Genomic DNA, 23299 nt, shown 5'->3' with positions numbered 1-23299 from the left:
AGAAATTCAGAGTCTGACCACCTATTAGCAGAGCTACAAAACATCCTCTGTCTAAGAATCGTGCTCCCTATAAAAGGAATGAAGTGCGTGGAAACAATGTCTGGAATGTTTTCATATAATGATGAAAAGAAAACCCCCAACATTGACAGAACTTTATCTAGCATCTGCTACGATTAACTAATTGCAAGGTCAATTCTATCGTTATTTGCAGTAATTAAACCTCAATGCTGGCACAATGATTGAACAAGTGTATCAATTTATTCTGAAATTTACCCCCAAAGAACTTTGATTTCTGATGATGAGGTACAAGAGATAGCTTGCCTTAAGATCTCTGATGTAGCCATTTGTGCCCACAAAAGCTCATGATACCTTCTTTATGTTGTTAGTCTTTTAAGTGCTACTAGACTATTTGTTGTTTTTTTTAAGTAGCCACTAAAATGCATCTTTATTTGTAAATTGATCAAATTTTACTTGAAAAAAATCACTGCATCACAATATGTAAGAAAACTTGTGATATCCATTTCAGACAGTAAGTTCTCATGGGCAGCATTCAACTGCCCAAACCACAAGATCATCTCTTTTCTTCCTGAAGAAGAAGGAACTGAGCGGGGCAGCAAAACTTGATATGGGGACAGGGGGAAGTTAGGTCGCCTTGCACTCCCCCTGGAATTTCTTCACATCTTCACATCCCCCAGTTTGGGAACCCATGCACTAAGGCTTTGTCTACACTGCCAGTTTTTTCCAGCAGAAAATACGCTAATGAGGGATTCATTAGCATAAGTCACAATCTCATTAGCGTATTTTCTACCTTTTCTTTTTGTGGACATTTCCTTTTTGCACAAAATCCTTTTTTTGCGTAATATCCTTATGCCTCTCTGGGACAGGTATAAGGATACTACGCAAAATGGGGTTTTTGCATTTTTTTTTTTTTAATTAGAGTCCACACTGCTTTTTGCACAAAAACCCCTTGGCGCAAAAAGAAACGGCAGAAAATATGCTAATGAGATCAAGCCTCATTAGCATATTTTGCCGGAAAAACTGGCAGTGTAGATGAAGCCTAAGACTATATCATACAAACACATGAAGACAACAAATCAAGGTTGCAGCACAAGCCACCTTCATTTTGATATTTCTTAAAAGTGCAGTAGTTGACTTTAAACCTTATATTAAAATAACATAAGAGTTTTTTGGTATGTGAATTTTAAGCTTAAAAACAGAAAAACTCATTAGGTGGAATTTTACTAGCTGTCACTTGGGTCATTGAACAAGTTTGGGCCCACATACTTCTACCAGAGTGAAGTGGTAAAATGGGTGAAAAAAATTTCTTAATTAATGCATGGAAATTTGAAAAGTGTTCTTTTCCTCTTGGAAATTTATCACAAAGCTGATGAAAAAATAAAAACCAATTTGTTTGGAAAATAATTATTAAAAAATATTTTCAAAATCAGAAAACTTCTGCACTAAAATGCATATTTTTACTCCCACAATTTTGCTTTCTGGTTTTTCATGTAGACCAAAACATATGTTTTGGTGGAAAATGTTTGTTTTGATTGAAAAACGAATGACATTTATTTTAACAAATATTTTGGACAGCCTTACTAATTGGAAGTATCAATGCACTATTATCCTTTTATATGAACCAACTTTGGAGGGAGGGCTATCCATATACTTTGCCAGTGCATAAGTATTTGCTTGGCAATGGAGTACTATCGGGATCCAGAAATCCTGGACTCTGTTCTGACTCTGGAGAGGATATGTTCTGCCCTTGTCTCCACACCCCATCCACTCTGCCAGAAACTTCCTCCTCGCGGTATACATCTGGGCTCCAACAAGGGCTAGCACTGAGTGCACAAGTAAGATGGTCTCTTGCTATTAGTTTAATGCCCGTGGAGTGGCCCTGACAACTGGGAGACAATTGTAAAGGCGGCTCCGTTCAGCTGTGCAACAAGATCACTCACAATCCAGATGGAATCCCCTAAGAATCTAGCTACCTACTATCTAACGAACATCTATGGAGTATGGACACATACTCCAAGACTATTTGTTGTTTAAGTTTGTCCTGAGTGATAGAGCAGAGTCAAATTGAATGGCTTTTTAAAGGGAGAAAGAAAGCCACCTCTTTGAACCTAGGGAGAACTCATCTAATACAGTGTTTCTCAACCTTTTTTTATAAAGTACCCCCTTTAAAAACATTATAAGTACCCTCAGTACCTACAGTTTGACAAATTTTTTTTCTACCATTGCAACATATTTGTTTAAATAACTTAATTGTAGCTGGACACAATGAAATTTTTGGGTGTAAAAAATACAAAAATAATAAAGCGCTGTAAAACTTAACACTTAATTCAGTTCTCTCAAAATTTCAGTTGTGTTGAGGTACCCCCCAGACTTCTCTCAAGTACCCCTAAGGGTACTCATACCACTGGTTGAGAAACACTGATCTAATGACTGCCAACACCTATTCTAAAGCATAGAGATGTTTGTCCAATAGTTGTAAGAATCTAATGTTGGTGAAACATTCTTCCTAAACGTCATTCACAGAAATGGCTGAACTATTTTTGTTGAAACTTACAAGCAAGCAAACAAACAAAAATTCAACCTGGGGCAGATACAAAACACAGATAATTTGCACCTGATTAGTTTGACATTGTAAAAACAGAAAATAGGGTTTTATAATGAAAACTATTAGGCAACTTTAACACTAGGACTCTTTGCCAGGTCTGCCTAGAATAAATGTAGTAAGCCTCATTGCTGGAGCTATTTATATTTGCAAAGTTTTCTTCACATCCAGGAACGCTGGATAGTTTTCAACCACACCAAGAAACCAGCTTTTAATGAAGACTGAGAATCACTAGTCTGAAGTGATCCCATATTCAGAAAATTCAAGTGCTAAACTGAGTTCCCTTAAATCTGTAGGTGTTGGGCCAAAGCAGCAATCTTTCATCTGTATCTGTGGTGCTATATAGCTATAAAGTAAGGAACAAGATTTGCTCCATAACGCATGGTTGTACTCGGAAAACAGGTTTTGTATCCCTCACTCTACAAAGTCTCTATGTAATGACTGGCAAGTCACTTGAGCCATACTTTTCACAGTTTTTCCTCACTTTCAGGCTGTCCAATTTGAGACAAGTGGACCTCACTGGTAAAATTGCTGAGCACTCACAGGTGCCACTGACTTCTGTAGGGAGATGTGCTTTGAACAAAAAGCATCCTAATGAAACTGCTCTCATTTTAATAGCTACTATCTATCTAAAGCAGGGATGAGGAACCTATGGCCCGGGAGCCAAAACGCAGCCCCCGGCTTGCCTGGATCCAGCCCAAGGCTTGGGGCTCCCCCCTAACTTTGAGGAGCCTTCACTTGTGCATCAGCTCCCCTGCCATCCCTCTGGGTACGTCTAGACTACATGCCTCTGTCGCTAGAGGCATGTAGATTAGACTACCAGACATAGTAAAATGAAGCGGCGATTTAAATAATCGCCGCTTCATTTAAATTTACATGGCTGCCGCGCTGAGCCGACAAACAGCTAATCAGCTGTTTGTCCGCTCAGCGCGATAGTCTGGACGCACGGGTGTCGACATCAAATGTATTTGTCGACCACTCAGGTAAACCTCATCCCAGGAGGCTTACCTGGGTGGTCGACAAATACCTTTGATGTTGACACCCGCGCGTCCAGACTATCGCGCTGTGCCGACAAACAGCTGATCAGCTGTTTGTCGGCTCAGCGCGGCAGCCATGTAAATTTAAATGAAGCGGCGATTATTTAAATCGCCGCTTCATTTTACTATGTCTGGTAGCCTAATCTACATGCCTCTAGCGACAGAGGCATGTAGTCTAGACATACCCTAAGTGGGGCTGGGGCACAATCTACTAGCTGCCTCCCTCCGCCAGGCTCTGTTGTGTGAGGGAAATGCGAGAAGTGTCTTTTCTGCTTCCCAGTCAGGGTTTGGGGTTTTTTTTGTGTGTTTTTGCTTCCCACTTGTGTGCAGCCCAAGACTCATTTTTCTGTGGGTCAGCATCCCCGACACAAAAAAGGTTCCCCACCCTGATCTGAAGTCTAAAAAACATTGAATTAATTGATTCAGGAGGCTTAGTTCCTGGTAAAGAATCTCACTTTGAGATCCAAACAAACAAATAAAAAAAAAATCAGGTAAGAGAAATAATGAATGAATGAATGAATGAATGATTCCAGCCTATTTGCCATCTGTTCTCTTTTGTCTCAGCTGACTGCATAGTTCTCATAATTCTGATAAAACTATCAGTATCTGCTCTTTTAGAAGACCAAGAACTGGCTAGCAAAGAGAAGTAGCTTTTAACATGAAGAACTACATGACTTTCAGATAACCTAAACAACTCAGAGGAGGATGTGACTGTGGAATGAAAAAACAGCAGTTCTCCTACACTACATAAATGTTCTTGACTTGAATTAGTTCCCCCGGACAGTAAACCCCCAGGTTCAAAGAATGAAATAAAGATAAAGTACAGGCAGTCCCCGAGTTACGCGGATCCGACTTATGTCGGATCCGCAGTTACGAACGGGGTTTGCTGCCCGTCTCCCTGGTCTGCTGGAGATCCGCAGACCAGGGAGACGGGGAGCAAAGCTGCGGAGGACGCGGGACCCCGGTGCGTCTCGGTCCCCCGCCCGCATCTCCCTGGTCTGCTGTGGGGGGGGGGGGCGCAGCTAGTACGCGCCCCCCCCCCAAGCAGTCCAGGCTTTTCTCGGACGCCTGTGGTAGAGCAGCTGGGGCGCTGCCAGTTGGTCCCGCAGCGCCGCTCTGGGCGCTACTGGAGCAACCCAGCAGCACCCCAGCTGCTCTGCCCCAGGCGTCCCCAAGTCAGCCGCTGCTGAAACTGACCAGCACTGACTACAGGAAGCCCAAGGCAGAGTTGCTCTGCCCCGGGCTTCCTGGAATCAGCCGCTGATCAGTTTCAGCAGCAGCTGACTTGGGGACGCCTGGGGTTCTTAAGTTGAATCTGTATGTAAGTCGGGGAACTGGCGTCCAGATTCAGCCTGTTGAAACTGATCAGAGGCTGATTCCAGGAAGCCCGGGGCAGAGCAACTCTGCCTCGGGCTTCCTGTAGTCAGCCACTGGTCAGTTTCAACAGCGGCTGAATCTGGACGCCAGTTCCGACTTACATACAGATTCAACTTAAGAACAAAACCTACAGTCCCTATCTTGTACGTAACCCAGGGACTTCCTGAACATAATACACACAGTTCGCATGCAGTTAGGTGGGTATGCATCCGATTTTCATATTGCCTGCAAAACGGTATGTTTAAAAGATTTAATTCACTCTCCGTTTTGACCTTCACTTTTTACAGAAATAAGGGAAACCAAATACAGATAGAATTAATTGCATACTGAACACCAAAGAAAATCCATTCCACTCACCTTACACTGGCTATATGTTGTTGAACTGACTGATGTTGAAAATGGTCAGGCCATTGATGATGAAGGCAGAATGATGGGGAGGGTTGAAGACAGCAGGTGGTCTGATACATAGGTGTATGTTTTTGGCAGATAGATGCTGAATATTCAGTATGGGGCTGCAGGCAGCAGGAAGTCAGAGGAGGTGGAGGTGTGCTCCCAGTCAGCGAATGACATTCTTGCTGTTTATTATGGCTACTTAAAGGATGATGGTATGGGCAAGAGTGACAAGATTGTGTCAACATCTGTTGAGTTCTTTGGTTGTCTAAAGGCAGGAAGGATGGTTTGATTGTACCATTAAGTTGCAGGCATCCATTTGGACTCACTTTAGTTCTTGGCGTCTCTTTGGAGGGGAGGTGTTGGGCTGCAATGCCTCCATCAGTTGCTGAAAGGATACTGGGACTGGTGGCACTGGAGAGGATGTTGCCATTACTCAGGACCACAAAATCATTATTGCCATTATTCATAGCCATACCCCGACTTCTAGATGGACCGGTCGTGTCACTAGAGAAAATTAAATAAACCAAAGTTAGCAGGAGGCATCATTTTTTCCAGTGTTCAAAAAAATCAAAATAGTTTAAATTGAAAATGGTAAGGTCCTAGTCCCACAACTATAACTCCATCACATAAGAACAATCCATGCAACTAGATCCAAGAATAGATGAACTTTTGCCTACATTAAATAGCATGGGCCTTCTGCTAGGGGATGTAACTGTACTGCTGTGGCCTAAGGATTCAGTTTAGCAGTATACTTCAGAACATAGTTTTGTTTCTCCAGAGTATATCATTGCTGTACATTTCTTGAATGAAAAAAATAAGCTGCTTTCCAAGAATCAAGGACAACTTCTCTGAAAAGGAGATCTTACATTTTAAAAACCTAGTTATTACATCAGTAAGAAATTATTATTGGGCAACAGAATAAATGAGACAAAGTTAAAGCCTGATAAGATTACAATAAATACCACAATAGATGGGGGGCAGGGATTATAGTAGCGATTAAAAATATCAGATTTTAAAAAGCTAAAGTGGGGCATAATAAATCACCTTTTGGGAGTTTAGTCAACAGGATAGCTAGAGTGTAAAAATGATTTGATCTAACTTCTACTCTTCCCTAAATAAGAAAACAACTGTCTTCAAAGTCCTATGTAGCAACCACAGGCACAAAGCCTTAGCTAATTCAGCAGGAAACAGCTCAAACAACAGTCTCTTAGCTAGGAGCCACTAGGTTAAAGTTTTTAAAGCAAAAAATGAAAACTGAATGCTTTTTGCAAGTGGGCTCTTAGGGATGGTGTAGCTTCTATGGCCAGCTTCCAGGAAGGCCACACAACCTTTGCTGTCTTTTTGATGCCAGACCCAACATACCCTCCACCTCCCTGCAGACAAGCGCATAGACAGCTCTTCAAGAGCTGAACTCTGGGTTCCCCAAATCTTGTCTCCCATTGCATACAGAACTGAGGCAGAGAGCAGGATGAATTTGCTCTAGAAAAAGGGCACTAGTAAGAAGTGAGATATAGGCATCTGTGTGGCTGTTTCAAAGTCCTTTTACTCATTCAACCAAAACCCAAGTTAAAGGTTACACATTGAGTGACCAGACCAAAATATATAATTCAAAGGAACACACACTCTGGCTGCCTCTGGTCTACAGCCAGCTCGTGGTTGAGAAGCAGTGGTGCACCCCTGAACTGGCTGGAAAAGACTCAGTCTGGTCAGTATACAGATGAACTGAAAAAGTACTATTAATAAAAACAGACTTCCACGTAAATGAAAATTAACCATCAAAACCATGCACTGGAGTTTGCTGACCCCTTGAACAGTTAGTGAGAGAGACAAGACTGCATGGCAGCCAGCATTTAGGAGTAATCAACTTGGTGGTTAGAGTTTCTGCCCTCTCCTCACATCAACCAATAACCATTGAAAACCAAGCATATAAATATTCTGAAGAGATTCTTTTTAAAGACTCTTTAAAGAAATCAAAACACTTTAGTTTGCCACCTAGAAGTCCCCGTAGATGTCTGAAATAATGTATATCATTGCGAGGTGGCAGCAGCCCCTATCCGCGGGGAGCCCGAGCACTTTTAAACCAGCTTTCCCCAAGCTCTGGCTCCCGCCTGCTCCCTGTACTGTTTCTGTGGGAAGCAGCAAAGGGGACAGGCAGCGCTGCAGAGCGGACCCATGCAGCCAGCCAGTTTAAAAGCTCGCTTTCCAAGAGTATCGGCTTACCCTCCTCCCCCAGATAAAAGAGGAAGCAGTGTAGGAGGAAGCGGGGGGCAGGTGGCTCCACGAGATCCAGTGTTCATGGGGAGCCAGCTTTTAAGCCAGCTTCCCGGAGTACCAGCTCCCACCTGCCTGACATGCTGCTATCTCTGTGCGAGGCAGCAGGGGATGGGGGGGGGGGGGAGGAAGAGAGACAGCAAGGGGCTCCACAGGAACCAGCATGGGCAGAGAAACAGCTCTCCAGGAAAACCTGCTCCCGCCTCCCTCCTCCCCCCCCCCCCCCCCCGTCCGCTTCTTTTGTTGCCTCTGATACAGAAGCAGCAAGGGCGGGAGGGTATAGTCATTTCAATTAATCAATAAGCCTGGGCTTACTGGTTAATCATTTAAACTACTATGCACTAAAATCCCTAGTGCAGACATAGCCTTAAGAGTTTGCAGGAAGATACATCACACAGATGAAAAATAAAAGATAAGCAAGAAAGTGTAACTAGTCTTCTTTTCCTATACTGCTACTGAGCATTCAGAGTGCTAAGAATGTCCAGCCAGATGAGCTGTTGATATCAGTTGTTCAACTAATTAAACTAGAAAATGCTTTTGCACAATGGAATGCTGCCCATGGCAACCCCTGGTGTTGCATCTCAGATCTTTTCCTTCTGAACCCTCAACTTCCAAAACTAAAGGAAAATGTAATCTCTGATCATGCTATTTGTTATGAATCATAAGCAGAGCCAGGTTTTTGCGAAGTTAACTCTAAATAATAGTAAGAAAAGTCCAATTCCTCAAATACTTTCTAAAGATTCCCTCCCCTGCTCCAAACAAGTCAAGCCTTTTAAAAAGACATTTCACCAAGCATAGAAGAGTAAATTGAAGGGCTGCTAAAGCTTGTCTCAGTTTGACAAGACATTAGTTATATGAAATACTGCTATGTTTAAACAGCCTGGTTTTCTCCTGAGCTGCATGGTAGCTCCAAAGAGGCTATTAAAGGGGACGTAACATCCAGAAAAAGAATGCTCTTATTGAGTTGTCTGGCAGCATTTTTAGGAATTTTTGTGTGCTTATATTTGCTTATTCATGGATATTACTGATAGGATGACATTGTTAATTAGTCATGAACAGGAAATTATGGCGCACTGGATCATTGCTTGAGGAAATTGTACCTTTGGTTGGCTTGCATGGTTGGCTTGCAAGAGTTCTAAAGTATTTACTAGTGCTATCAATAATACAGCAAGGTGTGCATGAATACCAGATAACCATAGACTTCAACTAGATGACAGCTATTGGGTTTTGGTCTTAAAGCACAACACATTATTAACATATACCAGGGGTGGCCAAACCACAGCTCACGAGCCCTCATGCGGCTCTTCACTCCTGAAAGTGCGGCTTGCGAAGCCTCCCTCACGGCTCACGAAGCCACCCCATGTGCCCCTACAAACGGCCCCCGGCTCCCTGGGTGCAGGGGAGCTGTCCGGCCGGTGTGGCAAGATGGCATCGGCCAACAGGAGCCTGATGTGGCCAAAAAGCCTAACTCGTGGTTTTTAAAGGGGTAGCTTTTTTTTTTTTTTTTTTTTGGCTCAACAATTCTGCTGCTGTTTTGTCTCTCTTCATTTAATGGGTTGGCCACCCCTGACATATACCAATGAAAATAAGAACACTTCTTGAGGAACTGATTTTGAGACAAGTTTTGTATCAGTAAAGTCCCAAAGTATTTTTAATCTTACTTTTGATCAGAATCATGATACTTGAAAATTAAGTTTGAAAAGATGAAACAACAAGTATTTATATGATGTCACTAATAATTATTCCAGATGAATGGCTATGAAAGTATATTCAAAGTGAGCCCGGGGAAGGAAGGTGGGCAGCTGCTCCCCCCAGGGCTGCTTGGAGTGGCGGGGACTGCATGGCACGGTGAGCAGCTGCTTCACAGGGCTGGGGCATTTGCTGCCCCCCTAGGGTCATTTGTGAATAAAACGGTCACTGCTATCACACCCCTTCCTTTCCTTTTGATGAGAAAAATCACATTCCATGCACATCCCATTGTTCTCAACCAAACCCTGAGCATGCTTTAAGTTATAAGAGGAAGCTGACTACCAAATTTGGTGATCCTAGCTCTTACTGTTTAGGATAGAGCCATATATGGCTCACTAGGGAGCCATATATGGCTCTTTTAAAGCTCAAGCCCAAACCCCTTGTTTTACCCTCAGCAAGGAGTCCGCATTGGCACTACACCAGGCCTTGGCAAAACAATGTGGCCTGCGGATGCAGCAGAGCCCCCCTCCCTGACTCCCTTGCTTGCCCTGCCCCTGCACATTGCCCAGAAAAACAGCTGCTGGGCTGCTTTTGTTTTTCACAAACTTGTGAGCCCAGGAGGGGAGAGGAGGGAGTGGTGCGTCACAGCTGGTCCCACCCCCAACACAATCCCATTAGCTGGTTTCTGGCCAATGGGAACTTCCTGTTTCAAGAACAGGCAGTGTGCAAAGCACCAATCCCACCTCCCCTCAGCTCTGCAGCCTGTGAGGGGGCAGGATAGGCTCCTGAGAAACATGCTGGGCTGGTGTGCTGGAGTCTCACTGGTAAGTCTCCCAGCCAGAGCCTGCCTCTGGCACCCCAGCCCCTCCCTTCCTCTGTCCCCAGCCCTCAGCTTCCCCACTCCTATCCCCTATTCCACGTAAGACAAACTCTCTGCACCCTCCTAAGCCCATGTCCTTTCCCAGACCAGCACCCCAATCTCCTGCCCCAGATCACAATCCCCTCGGGCCCTAGGTCACATCCAAACCCTTGCACTGTAACCCCGTGCCCTGGGTCACAATCCAAACTCCTGCACCCCAATCCCGTGCCTCAGGTCATAACTGCTTCTTTCACCCAAACTCAGTGGCCCCCATCCCAAAAAAGGTTCCCCACTTCTGCCATAAATAAAGACAATGTTGAAACCTTTTGTATTTGACAATATTTTACTTTACTTAAAAATGAATCCTGACCAAAAAGCCCCCAATTGGGGCTCAGCCCCATCTGGCTGCAGTGTCATAATACTCCTGCGCGCGCACGCACACACACACCCACACCCAAACCATAGCACATCATACACCTGAACCCCCTGCCTTGAGCCCCTTTCACCCCACATCCCCAGACCCCTGACATAATACCCCTCACACCCCAACCTTGTGCCCTGAGCCCATCATACACCAACATCCAAAACTCCCTGCTCTGAGCCCTTCACACACTCCAACCTAGACTCCTGCACTCCCACATCTTCAACCCCTGCCATAAGATTGACAGAAGACAGCCTGAAGGCATGCATGAAGCTGGATTTGACCAGTTACAATGTAAACTTCAAAGAAATGTGTGAAAAGATGCAGCAGCAGAAGCCCCATTAAATAAAGTCTGTGAGTATATTTCATTTATTCTTCATCATGTCAATTAATAATATTAAGTTGTATATTTTTAGTCATGCAAATGCACATTCTTATATGGCTTTGACGACCACTTGTTCTGAATTTTTATATAGTTTGGCTCTTTGGTTTGAAAAGATTGCTGATCCCTGGTTTAGGAGGAGTTCTTGAACAATTGGACTCACAGATGTACAAATTCTCTAAAATATATAGTAGATAGGACACACAAATCCAGCATCATCCCAAGCACTTTAGGTGCTTTATTCAGTCACCTGTGGAGAGGGGCGCTTTCTGGGAAGGGTATCTGTGCACAAGGGCTGAGAGTGCAAGAGCTGAGGAGATTGGGGCAGGAGCACAGTAGCCAGGCAGGGAAACAACAGGTCAGGCAAACCCACACTCCCACCAGTGGCAGTTGAGGAAGTTAAATTGTGTTTAATCAGCTAATCAAGCAGTTGATGTAATTTCCATTCACCAATTAGTTGATAAGGGGGGAAACCACAGAGCTACAGTAGGTTTAGCTCTCAGCCCCGGGGAGCTAACCCTGCTGCAGCTATGCCTTTTAAATGTAGTAAAAGCCTCCTGGCTCTTACTATATTTAAAAGGCAGAGGCACACCATTTGGGACTGGGAATGAGCGGGGACAGCTGAGCCCTGGCTTGCACCTGGTCCCCCACTGCACCTCTGCTTCCCTTGAACCACCCCCACCCTCTTTTCCCCCATGGAGATGGAGCGAGGGGGAACCAGTTTTTAAGCTGGCTGCCCCCAGCACCAGCTCCTGATCCCCCCACTTGCTGCTTCTGATAGAGGTGGCGGGGGGGAGGGCAGGGCGGGGCGGGGGGAGAGTAGCGATAGTCGAGTAGTGACTCAATTAGTCTCTTACATCCCTAATGGCAGTAGCGGGGGTGAGGGGAGGAGCAGAATAACCTGGCTCCCTGCTATGATGCTCAGCCTCCCACTATGGCTGAATGGTCCCACCCATTCCCACAAACTCCCTCCCTCGAACAATGCAGATGGGAACCAACAGAGCTCAGTGGGCTGGAGCCAGGTCTCTCCACTTCCCTCCACCCCTGGTGAGTGCCAGGGTGGGTCTGACCTAGTGATGGGCAAAAAGGCCTCACTTGGCTCACCAAGTGGGTGGATCCGGCGCACAGAGGCACTGCTGCTCCCCCTGCCCCCAGGCCAATTATGCGCTGCTTGCAGGATGGGGGGAGAGTGGAGAAGGCTTTGCACGCTTCCCCGCCCCCAGGCCAATCAAGGTCGGGGGAGCCACATGAAGTTTCCTTTGCCCTGCCCCGGCCCTGCGAGGAGCCTGAGGCACTTCAAAAGTGCCAGGTGCTCCTTGCAGGGTGGGAGGAGGCTTCCCGCGCTCCCCTGCCCCCAGGCCCGGATTGGCCTGGGGGTGGGGGAGCGTGCTAAGCCTCTTCCAGGGCATAGGTGCCTAGTGGGAAGGGGGGGCAAAAGGGCTCCCCCATCCCCCAGACCAATTATGGTCTGGGGGTGGGTAGCCCTGCCCCTTCCTGTTTAGGCCCCACCCCTTTCAGGGTGGCCCCGGGGCTCCTTTAAAAAATTTTGAAGCGGCCCCCAGGCAAAAATTATTGCCCACCCTGGTCTGGCCTCTTCGGCTGGTGCCCAGCCCCTTGCACATTGCTTGGGGGAGGGAAGGAAGCAGGGGCAGAAAGAAGTGGCGCAAGGGCTGGGGTGTACAGAGCCCCATCCTCTTAGAGATGGCCTGGGGCCAGCTTGAGGATGGAAGTCACTGTTAGAGCAGGCAACGCTGCATATGTAGCATGCAGCCAGGCCTGCCACTGGGGGCAGGGCAAAAGGAGGCATCTGCCCTGGGGCTCAGAGCTCACGGTCTGGGCCCTTTAAATTGCTGATGGGAGTACCAGGTGGTAGGAATGTAAAGTCCTATGTAATATGTTAACCTGTTAAACTATAGTTTAACCAGTTAACCACCCACAGTGCCACTGAACAGCCACCAACTGCGGTGTGGTGGGCCCAGCCAGCATCCTTACTGAACAGCATGCTAATCACCACTGGCTGCTAATTGCTCTGGACACTGGGGAGGGAAGGGAAAGCTGTGTGTACTGTCCCCACTCCCATAACAAAACTCCTGGCCAATAGGAGCTGAGAAATTTTGCTGGAGGTAAGGGCAGCGAGCTAAGCCTCTGCCCACCCTCACTCCCTCCTCCCATTGTTGGAGATGAGCCACATGGTGCAGCCAGCCAAGCAGACAGGCCTGGAGCCTGTCTCAGTAAGCACCTCCCAAGCCAGAGCCTACCTCTGGTATCCCAGCTACTCTCTCCCCAACTTCCTGCTGCAGGTCACAACCCAAACCTTCGGTATTTCTCCCCCTCCCCCCCAGTCACAACTCCCTCCCAGACCCTTTATTCACTTCTACACCACTCCCGCAGGCTAGAATCCTCTCCTGCACGCTGGATCCCAAACTCCTGCCCAAGATCATAACCCCTTCCTTTACTCAAACTCCCTCTCAGACCCCATACCCTCTCCTGCACCTCAGTCCTCTATCCTAATCTCCCTTCTCCACCCCACTCACCGTCCCAGACTCCGCACCAGCTCCATAGAAGTGCGGCTTTTGACCACTTACCAAAATCTTGGAGTGGCCCCCATTAAAACCCACCCCGATGTAGAAACTTTGCCTACAAATGTCTTTAACTATTGTATACTTAACAATGTAAATTGCTGAGAAAAGGCAGGCACTTCAGTGATGCAACCAAGGCCAATAGTTTGGAGTACTGTCTTATCTGGAAGCTACTACACCATAGAAAGGCGATGTTATATAATGACAGTTTTATGTGCGAGTCCTCTCATTTGCAGAGTTAATATTGAACAATGCTTACCCAGCTCACCTTTCTGCCACCTGGGTTGTAAGGCCTTCAGTAAGTACCTAATACTTAAAGATGTTAAAAACATGTAGGATTTGGTATTCCTTAACTTCTATGTTTCATTTAGACTTGGATTAACTTCACCTGTTACTTTGGCTGCACTTGAAAGAATTTTCATTACTTTAAAGTTTGTTAAAAAACCCACAGGCTTAAAAAAACATTAGTTCAAGAAATACCATCTGGACTAATAATGCTTGCAGCTGAGAATGACAGAAGTGCAAATTCAAATGTGAATGACATAGTGGAAATTTGGGAAAGCACAGATCATTTATGGATCTTTCTAAGAGGTTGAGAATAGCCATATTGGGCCACACCAATGGTCCAGCTAACCCAGTATCCTTTCTTTTGATAGTGTGTGAGGCCAGATTCTTTACAGGGAATGGACAAAACAGGACAAATATCAAAAGAATCATTCCCTGTCATCCAGTCTCAGCTTCTGGCAGTCAGAACCTTAAGAACACCCAGACCATGGCTTGCATACTTAACTATCTTTGCTAATAGCCACTGATGGGCCTATCTTTCAAGAACTTATTTAATTTATTTACCTGAACCCAGACATACTTTTGGGCTTCATAACACCTCCTGGAAGAAAAGGTTACTCACCTTGTGCAGTAACTTCTGTTCTTCGAGATGTGTGTCCCCGTGGGTGCTCCACTACAGGTGTCGGGCTCGTCCCGGCGCCGCAAACCGGAAAGTTCTTCGTAGCAGTAGCCCCCTCCGGAGGACCGCGCGTGCGCAGTGTGTCCCGCGGCGTTCGCGCCTTTTCTGCGTCGCGCGGTCCGACCCGCCAGTTCCTCCTAGCCGGAACATCTGCAAGATACAAGAGAGATCTCCGAAGCAGGGAGGAGGGCGGGTCGTGGAGCACCCACGGGGACACACATCTCGAAGAACAGAAGTTACTGCACAAGGTGAGTAACCTTTTCTTCTTCTTCGAGTGATGTCCCCGTGGGTGCTCCACTACAGGTGAGTATGAAGCAGTCACCCTCGCACTGATTGTGCTTCGGATTTACTTGTGCACGGAGGAAAGGACTGCTTGAGCGACTGCTGTGTCAGCGACCTTGAGACGGTCAAGAGCATAGTGTCTAGCGAAGGTGGATGCGGACGACCATGTCGCTGCCCTGCATATGTCTGTAAGAGATACATTTTTCATAAAAGCCGTGGAGGCAGCCATACTTCTGGTTGAATGCGCTGTTAGCGAACAGGGCAGAGATTTCCCCCTGAGAGTGTAGCAACGGGTGATGCAGTTAACTATATGTTTGGAAATACGTTGGGACGACAGCTGATGACCTTTAGAGCGATCAGCGAGTGATAATAGCAAACGCGGAGACTTCCGGAATGGACGTGTTCTGTCAAGGTAAAATGCCAATGCCCTTCTAATGTCCAGAGTGTGCCAGCGGGCTTCCTCCGGTGTAGCATGCGGTTTGGGGTAGAAAGTAGGGAAGATTATAGGTTCATTGACATGAAAGGACGAGTTGACTTTTGGCAAGAAGGATGGGTGACATCTCAGTGAGACTCCCTGCTGAGTGAACATCGTGTATGGCGGGTCCGCTGAGAGCGCTGCAAGCTCTGAAACTCGCCGAGCTGAGGCTATTGCCAGGAGAAAGGTAACCTTTATCGTGAGAATTTGCAACTCACAAGTCGCAAGTGGTTCAAATGGTGGGCGGGTAAGGGTGTCCAGTACAAGGCCAAGGTCCCATGGCTGCGGGATAGGCTTGTGTGGTGGACAAATATTGGAAATTCCCTTGAGAAATTTCTTCGTAAGTGGATGAGAGAAAACGGAAAAGCTCTCTATGGGAGCGTGAAAAGCCGAAATAGCTGCCAAGTGTACTTTTAGCGAAGCAGCGGCCAATCCTTGGGAGTGTAAATGCAGGACATAGTCCAGAATACGCTGGATCTGCACATTTAGGGGGTTAATGGCTTGTGGCCGGCACCAGGCTGAGAAGCGACGCCACTTATAGATGTACGATCGTTGGGTGCTGTGTCGTCTGCTTTGCACGAGTACATCCATGACTGCTTGGGAGCAGGTTAACTCTAGGCCCTGGAGCCAGTTAGGAGCCAAGCTGTCAGGTGCAAGCGGTCGACATCCGGGTGGAGAAAGTTGCCGTTTTGTTGTGAGATCAAGTTGTTGATCCTTGGAAGACGTTGAGGTCTGGACACCGACATCTGCATGAGTTGCGTGAGCCAAGTCTGGCGCGGCCAGAAGGGAGCCACGAGGATTACTGTCGCCGAGTCTGATAGTATTTTCTGTATTACCCGCGGTATCAGCGGGATTGGGGGAAAAGCGTAGAGGAGATGGTACGCTCCCCAATTGAGAAGGAAGGCATCCCCCAAGGATTGGTTGTCTATCCCCGCTCTCGAACAGTAAGAGCGGCACTTCCTGTTGTCGCGAGTGGCAAAGAGGTCGATCTCTGGGTAACCCCATGCCCGAAACAGATCGAGGGCTACAGAGTGAAGGAGCTCCCATTCGTGTTGGGAGTGGAATGATCTGCTGAGCGTGTCCGCAATTATATTGGTTTTGCCGGGGAGATAGGAAGCTACGAGCGCGATCCTGTGGCGGATCGCCCAGTTCCACAGGCGCACTGCTTCCGCACACAAAGTCCTGGACCGGGCCCCGCCTTGCCGGTTGATGTAGTAAACCGTGCATATGTTGTCGGTAAGGACTTGTATGGTGGTCCCCTGTATATGTTGGACAAAGTGGCGGCATGCGTTGAAGACTGCCCTGAGCTCCAGGAAGTTTATATGGAGTAGGGATTCCTGATGGGACCACAGTCCCTGAATCCGGTAGTGCAACATGTGCGCTCCCCAGCCTATTAGCGACGCGTCCGTGGTCAATTGAATGGATGGGGGCTGGATCCGGAATGGAACGCCTGCTAGAGTATTGGCAGGTAGAGTCCACCAAACGAGCGATTTCCTGACTCGGGCAGGGACGGTTATGAAAGTGTTGATATTGGTAATGCCCGGTTTGTAGGCTATGAGGAGCCAATGTTGCAGACATCGCATGCGGAGGCGAGCATGGGCTATGACGTATGTGGTAGAGGCCATGTGGCCCAATAGTTTCAGGCAGGTAAGGTAAGAGACCTTCGGGGCTGTGAGCAAGACGTTCGATAGGTCTCGAATGGTGTCGGCTCTGTCCGTAGGCAGATACGCCATAGCAGTGGTAGAGTCTAGTCTGGCCCCAATGAACACGATGGACTGGGCCGGAGTTAGAGTAGATTTTGGCAGATTGATAATTAGGCCAAGGGTCTCGAAGATGCCTTTTGTAGTGGCAACTGCCATCTCGGCTTGTTCTCTCGAAGGTGCCGAGAGGAGGTAGTCGTCGAGATAAGGGAAGATGGTGATCCCCGCTCGACGGAGGTATGCCGCTATGACTGCCATGGTCTTTGAAAACACTCTCGGAGCTGCGGATAGGCCGAAGGGAAGTACCGCATATTGGTAGTGGTCGTCTCCGACGGTGAATCGCAGAAATCTCCTGTGAGCTGGATGGATAGGAATGTGGAAGTATGCGTCCTGCAGGTCGAGAGACGCGAACCAATCCCCCTTTTGTAGTGTTGGAATGATGGAACCCAGAGTAACCATCTTGAATCTGTATCTTCGCAGGTAGCGGTTGAGACCGCGAAGGTCTAGTATCGGCCTCCATCCCCCCGACTTTTTCTCTGTGAGGAAGTATCGGGAATAGAACCCCCTGCGATGGAATTCGGGAGGAACTATTTCCACTGCACCTATGGTAAGTAGGTGTACTACTTCCTGTCGTAACAGATTTTCGTGGGAGGGGTCCCTGAAAAGGGGTGGGGAGGGAGGGTTGGTGGGAGGCAAGGTGGAGAACGGAATGGTGAGTCCTGAGGTTACAATCTCCCTGACCCAGCGGTCTGTGGTGATGGCAAACCAACGAAGGGAGTATGGATACAGACGGCGGTTGAAGAGTTTGGTTACTCTCGCGTTGGGTTCTAGCTGAGGGATGGCTCGCAGACTCTCGATCAGTATGTCAAACTTGCTGTCTAGATTGTTGCTGGTTGTTGGCCTTGTTAGGTTGCTGGCGGCGACGTTGGGGGCGCTGCCTCTGTCTCTGCTGGTCGTATGGCCTAAATCGTTGGTTGGTATAGTAGGAAGCCGAAGAAGGAGGCGGCCTCTGCCTGTTATATGGCCAGGCTCTCCTGCGCCTGAAGGGCGGGGTGTACATCCCTAGAGTTCTTAACGTATTTCTAGAGTCTTTTCCTGAGTGAAACACTTGGTCTGTGTTTTGAGCGAACAGGGATGCTCGGTCAAATGGGAGGTCCTCCACCTTAGGGTGTAGATCCTTTGGCACGGAAGCCAGGTGGAGCCAAGAGTCTCGTCGCATGACGATGGACGTCGCGGTAGTGCGGGAGGCCGAGTCCGCGATATCGAGGGATATCTGGAGCGCATTACGGGCCACTGTGTACCCCTCTTGTACTATGGCCTTCAGTACCTCCCTTTGGGAATGTGGGAGATGCTGTATGAGCGGCACTAACTTCGAATAGTTGTCGAAGTCGTGGTTGGCAAGATGGGCAGAGTAGTTTGCCATCCTCAATGTGGCCGTAGCAGATGAATAGACCTTTCTGCCTAGCAAATCCAAGCGTTTGGCCTCTTTGTCCGCGATAGAATTTCTCGCCTGCGCGGATCTCGCCTTTTGCTGTGCTGCGTCAACCACGATAGAGTTCGGAACAGGATGGGTAAAGAGAAACTCTGCATCCTTGGCGTCGATAAAATATTTCCTGTCCGTGCGTTTGTTGGTAGGAGGCATAGACGCCGGAGTTTGCCAGATGTCATTGGCTACCTCCAATATCGCGGCATCGAAAGGAAGAGCTAGCTTGGATTTACTAGAATGTTGTAAATTTCTGAGCAGCGGATGGTGTTTTGGAGGCGCCCCCGAGGTGCGTAAGTTTTGTGAATCCGCTACCCGTGTAAAAAGCTCATGGAACTGCTTATAATCATCTGCTAGAGGGGGTTCGTCGTTAAACACCGCATCATCAGGAGAAGAGGAAGCGACCTCTGTCGGGGAGGCCACTGACTGGTGTTCCGCCACTGGCGACTGAGTGGTATCGTCCTGTGGGACCGAAGTCGTGGACGCATCTCCCGTAGGCGCTGGTGGGCGTTGAGCCGGTGGAATAGAGCCTTGGGTCGTTGGCGAATATATTTGCTGTCGGCTCGGAGACAAGGGTGAGCGCCTCGATATTGATCGTGAACGCTCCGAATGCGGTGAGCGGTGACGAGACGCACGATGAGAGTATTGTGGAGAATAGGACAGAGTGCTCCTATGACGATAATAGCGGGAGCGGGTAGGTGATCGAGGGGAACGAGAACGGTACGAGTAACGGTACGGCGATCTGGAGTAGTATGATCGGTGATAGTGAGGCGGTGTGATGGACCTTCTCGGGGATCTATAGTAGCGGCGTGCAGGAGAGTACTCATGATAGTGGCTCCGCCGTCTTTGAGGTGAAATCGAAGGTCCAGGCGAGAAGGCTGCCCTGTCCGAACCTGGAGAAGGGGTACGAGGGTGGTGTGTTTTCCTCTGTGCCTTCGTCGGTACCGCTCTAGAAGTATGGGGGACCGGGCTATCTGGGATCGAGATAAGTGAGGCCCCATCAGAGATTTCCCCTGGAAGACATGGTGATTGAGGCGCAGGAGGCGAGGAAGGCGGAAGCACTTCTTGTCCCGACACCTGAGGGTGTAAGGTCGTCGGATCCGGTGCCGAAACGGGAGACTGAGACGGCTGCTCCACTTCCAGCGATCGGTCGGTGCGGTGCGGTGCCGACGCGCCCTGAGGATGAGGAGTGGCTGCGCCGCTAGGCTTTGGATGGGATCTGGGTGCCGAGTGTTTCCTCGGTGCCGTGTCCGGTGCCTTAGGTTGTTGCGGCTTAGGCTTCGGTGCCTGTTTAGGCTTCGGTGCCGGGCCGGCCACCGGTGCCGTCTTAGTCGGGGCACGGTCATGCGCCGACGGTGCCGATTGCCTCGGTGCCGAGGACCGCACCGAATCCGGCTGCGGTGCCGCTCGGAGGCTCGGTGCCGCTGATGATGGTGCCGACTCCGGACGGGTTGGCGGGGCCGATGCCACAGAGAGTGCAGGGCTCGGCGCCGATGTGCTACGGGCTTTGGAAGGCTTTTCCATCGCCTGTGGGTGGCCCGACGCGGCTCTCGAGTCTGCCGCACTTAGGCTCCTGGACGAAGCGGAGGCCTTTTCTTTGGTCTTGTGCGTACCCTCGGTCTCTCGCTCTGTAGACGTCGGCGGCTGAAGAGCCTTGTTGAAGAGGAGCATTTTAAGGCGCATCTCTCTGTCACGCCTCGTGCGCGCCGTTAGCTTGGCGCAATGGCCACACTTCTGAGGGATATGGCCCTCCCCTAGGCAGCGAATGCAGCGGGAGTGGCCATCCGACACCGGCATAGCCTCGCCGCATGATGCGCACTTCTTGAACCCGGGAGAACCGGGCATGGTTCGCTGTGCGGGTGTAACCCCCGGGATTAAAACAGGGGGTTGAAGTAACAGGAGTGTTTTTTTTTTTTTTTTTTTTTTTAACAATTAACTAATCTAACTAACTAACGATATAACACTGACTAACACTACGTTGGGAAGGGGCTAACTGGGAAACAACTGAACATATATCTGATTTTTTTAACTAAACGATTCCTCCTCAGGAGAGGAGCGTGTTCCAGATCCGTCTGCGGCCGTGGACGGTTAGGAGGAACTGGCGGGTCGGACCGCGCGACGCAGAAAAGGCGCGAACGCCGCGGGACACACTGCGCACGCGCGGTCCTCCGGAGGGGGCTACTGCTACGAAGAACTTTCCGGTTTGCGGCGCCGGGACGAGCCCGACACCTGTAGTGGAGCACCCACGGGGACATCACTCGAAGAAGAAACAAAAGTTTCAACAGTTGACTGGGTGATGTGTGAAAAAATAACTTTTCCTTATGTGTGTTTTAAATCTACTCCTATTAATTTAAATGGGTGACCCTAGGTTTTTCAGTTATATGAAGGGGTACTTCCTTATTAACTTTCTCTACCCCCCAAATTATTTTATAGACCTCTGTCAGATTCCCCTTTAGTCTGCTCTTTTAAAAAATATACAGTACCCAGTCTCTCATTTCTCTTCCTAGGGCATGCACAGGCAACTACCAACACACAGGCCAGATCTGATCTGCTAAGGTTAGCCCCTGGCAGGCTCCCACCACTTATATTTACCTGCACTGCCGCAAGTACTGGTCATCACAGCTCCCACTGGCTGCAGATTGCCACCCCCAGCCAATGGAAGCCATGGGAAACAGCATCCTGGTCCGTGCTGCTTCCCACTGCTCCCACTGGCTGGGAACAGTGATCCGCGGCCAATGGGAGCTATGATTAGAAACAAAATCCTGTTAATCAGTTCACCAGTTAAATGTTATGTTTAACTGGCTAACCACTTAAACAGGCTCCAGTCCAGACGGAGCAGACCCCAGCCCCCTACCCATGGCATGGGTGGGGGGGCTGCTCCAGTCTGGCTGGGCCTGTGGCACAGTGGACTGCTGTGGCCTGGCCAGGCCAGGCCCGGCCCAACACAAGCTGGGACTGCTAAGGAAGAGGCTGGGCCTGCTGCACCATCGGTGGGGGGCTGCTCCAGCCAGGCCCATTATACTTCACCATACGCAGGAAGGAGCTGCTCTAGCTCAGCTGCGACCCCTGTCCATAGCTCGGTGTGTCGAGCCCTAGATGGGCTGGAGCAGTCCCCCTACCTGTGTCAGGTGTGGGGGGGGCTACTCCAGCCCAGCTGAGCCGCTCATTAACCGGTAAGCAATAAGCATCGCCTGGTAAGGGGGACGTTTGCTGTTTAACACTGACATCCCTACCTCTCGATCACTGGTACTGTGGCCATGCAGGTAAATATAGTGGCAACGGCCCATTAGGGGTTAGTGAACCATTGGGATGTTATTGCCCACCCCATCCTAGGGAAACTATTTTGTATCCTTAATCACTTTTGTTGCTGTTCTTTGCATCAGTTCCAATTCCAATATATCTTTTAGAGATGGGGCACACAGAAATACATCCAGTATTCAAAATGTGAACATTTGTGGATTTATACAATGGCTTTATACTTTGTCTTCTTATCTCTTTCCTGCTACTTCCTAACTTTTTTGTTGACCCTGTTGCTTCACATTGAGCAGATGTTTTCAGAGAACTACACACAATGACTCCAAGATTTTTCTTAAGTGGTAACAGCTACTTTAGAACCCATCATTTTGTATGCATAGTTGGCATTGCTTTCCAATGTTCACTACTTTGCACTTAACATTGAAATTCATCTACCGTTTTGTTTCCAGTCACCTAGTTTTGAAACAAAATACAGGACTATGTAGCACTTTAAAGACTAACAAGATGGTTTATTAGATGATGAGCTTTCGTGGGCCAGACCCACTTCCTCAGATCAAGTAGTGCATTTGAGAGATAGTTTTGAGAGATCCCTTTACAACTCCTTTTAGGCAGCTTTGAACTTAACTATCTTGAGTGATTTTGTATTGTCTGTAAACTTTGCCACCTCACTGTTTACTACTTTTCCCAGATCACTTATGACTATATTGAACAGCACTGGTCCCAGGACAGATTCTTGGCAGACCCTGCTATTTACCCCTCTTCACTGTGAAAACTGAATTTATTCCTAACCTTTGTTTTTTATCTTCCATCTAACCAATTACTGATCCATGAAAGGTCCTTCCCTCTCATCCCATGACTGCTTAGTTTGCATAAAGCCTTTGCTGAATGACCTTGTTGAAAGCTCTCTTAACGTCCAAGTACTCTATATATCTACTGAATCACCCTTGTCCAGGTTTGTTAACACCCTCAAAGAATCGTAATACCATTTGTTGTTTTTTTTCTAATCTATTAGTGAGTCATGATTTCCCTTAATAAAAGCCATGTTGACTCTTCCACAACATATCCTGTTCATTTGTGTTTGATAATTCTGTTCTTCTGTATAGTACTAAAATTAGGCTAACTGGCCTCTAACTGCCAAGATTGCCTCTGGAGCTGCTTTTTTTTTTAATTGGCATTACATTAGCTATCCTCCAGTCATCTGGTACAGAGATTGATGTAAATGATAGCTAGGAAACAGCTAATTAGTTTATTTAACCATTTAAGAAAAATTATATCCCAAATCTATGCCTAGCACCGAAGAACAGACCCTAAACTAGTTTATAATGACTCATTCCTTTTAAAATGTTGGGCAGGATAAAGCTCAGACTACCATCCAGTCTCCAGACAAATAGCCCATCAGCACTGTTTTTGTTATGTTTAAGAACACATGATGATTCTGATAGTAAGCATGACACTTGCTGAGATGAAAGTCTCTCTCAACGCCAAAAGTTTATCTGAAAAAAATTTAATTCT

At 47.9% G+C, this 23299-nt stretch overlaps 1 protein-coding gene across 5 annotated transcripts in view; it reads right to left on the bottom strand.

Moving 5' to 3' along the window:
• Nucleotides 1-23299, bottom strand: part of DISP1 (dispatched RND transporter family member 1) — a 187642-nt gene that overhangs the window by 54254 nt on the left and 110089 nt on the right. For all 5 annotated transcript variants that reach the window (XM_075925248.2, XM_006115598.5, XM_006115599.5 and 2 more), the window contains one exon: nucleotides 5392-5931. In XM_075925248.2, coding sequence (XP_075781363.1) covers nucleotides 5392-5900 — 509 coding nt within the window. In that variant the 5' untranslated portion in view covers nucleotides 5901-5931. The remainder of the gene's footprint in view (nucleotides 1-5391; nucleotides 5932-23299) is intronic.

Source organism: Pelodiscus sinensis, chromosome 3 (assembly GCF_052426305.1).
Source record: "Pelodiscus sinensis isolate ZL-2025 chromosome 3, ASM5242630v1, whole genome shotgun sequence".
Classification (NCBI taxonomy): domain Eukaryota; kingdom Metazoa; phylum Chordata; order Testudines; family Trionychidae; genus Pelodiscus; species Pelodiscus sinensis.
The sequence above is the reverse complement of the archived record's forward strand: the minus strand, read 5'-3'. Positions and strand labels throughout refer to the sequence as shown.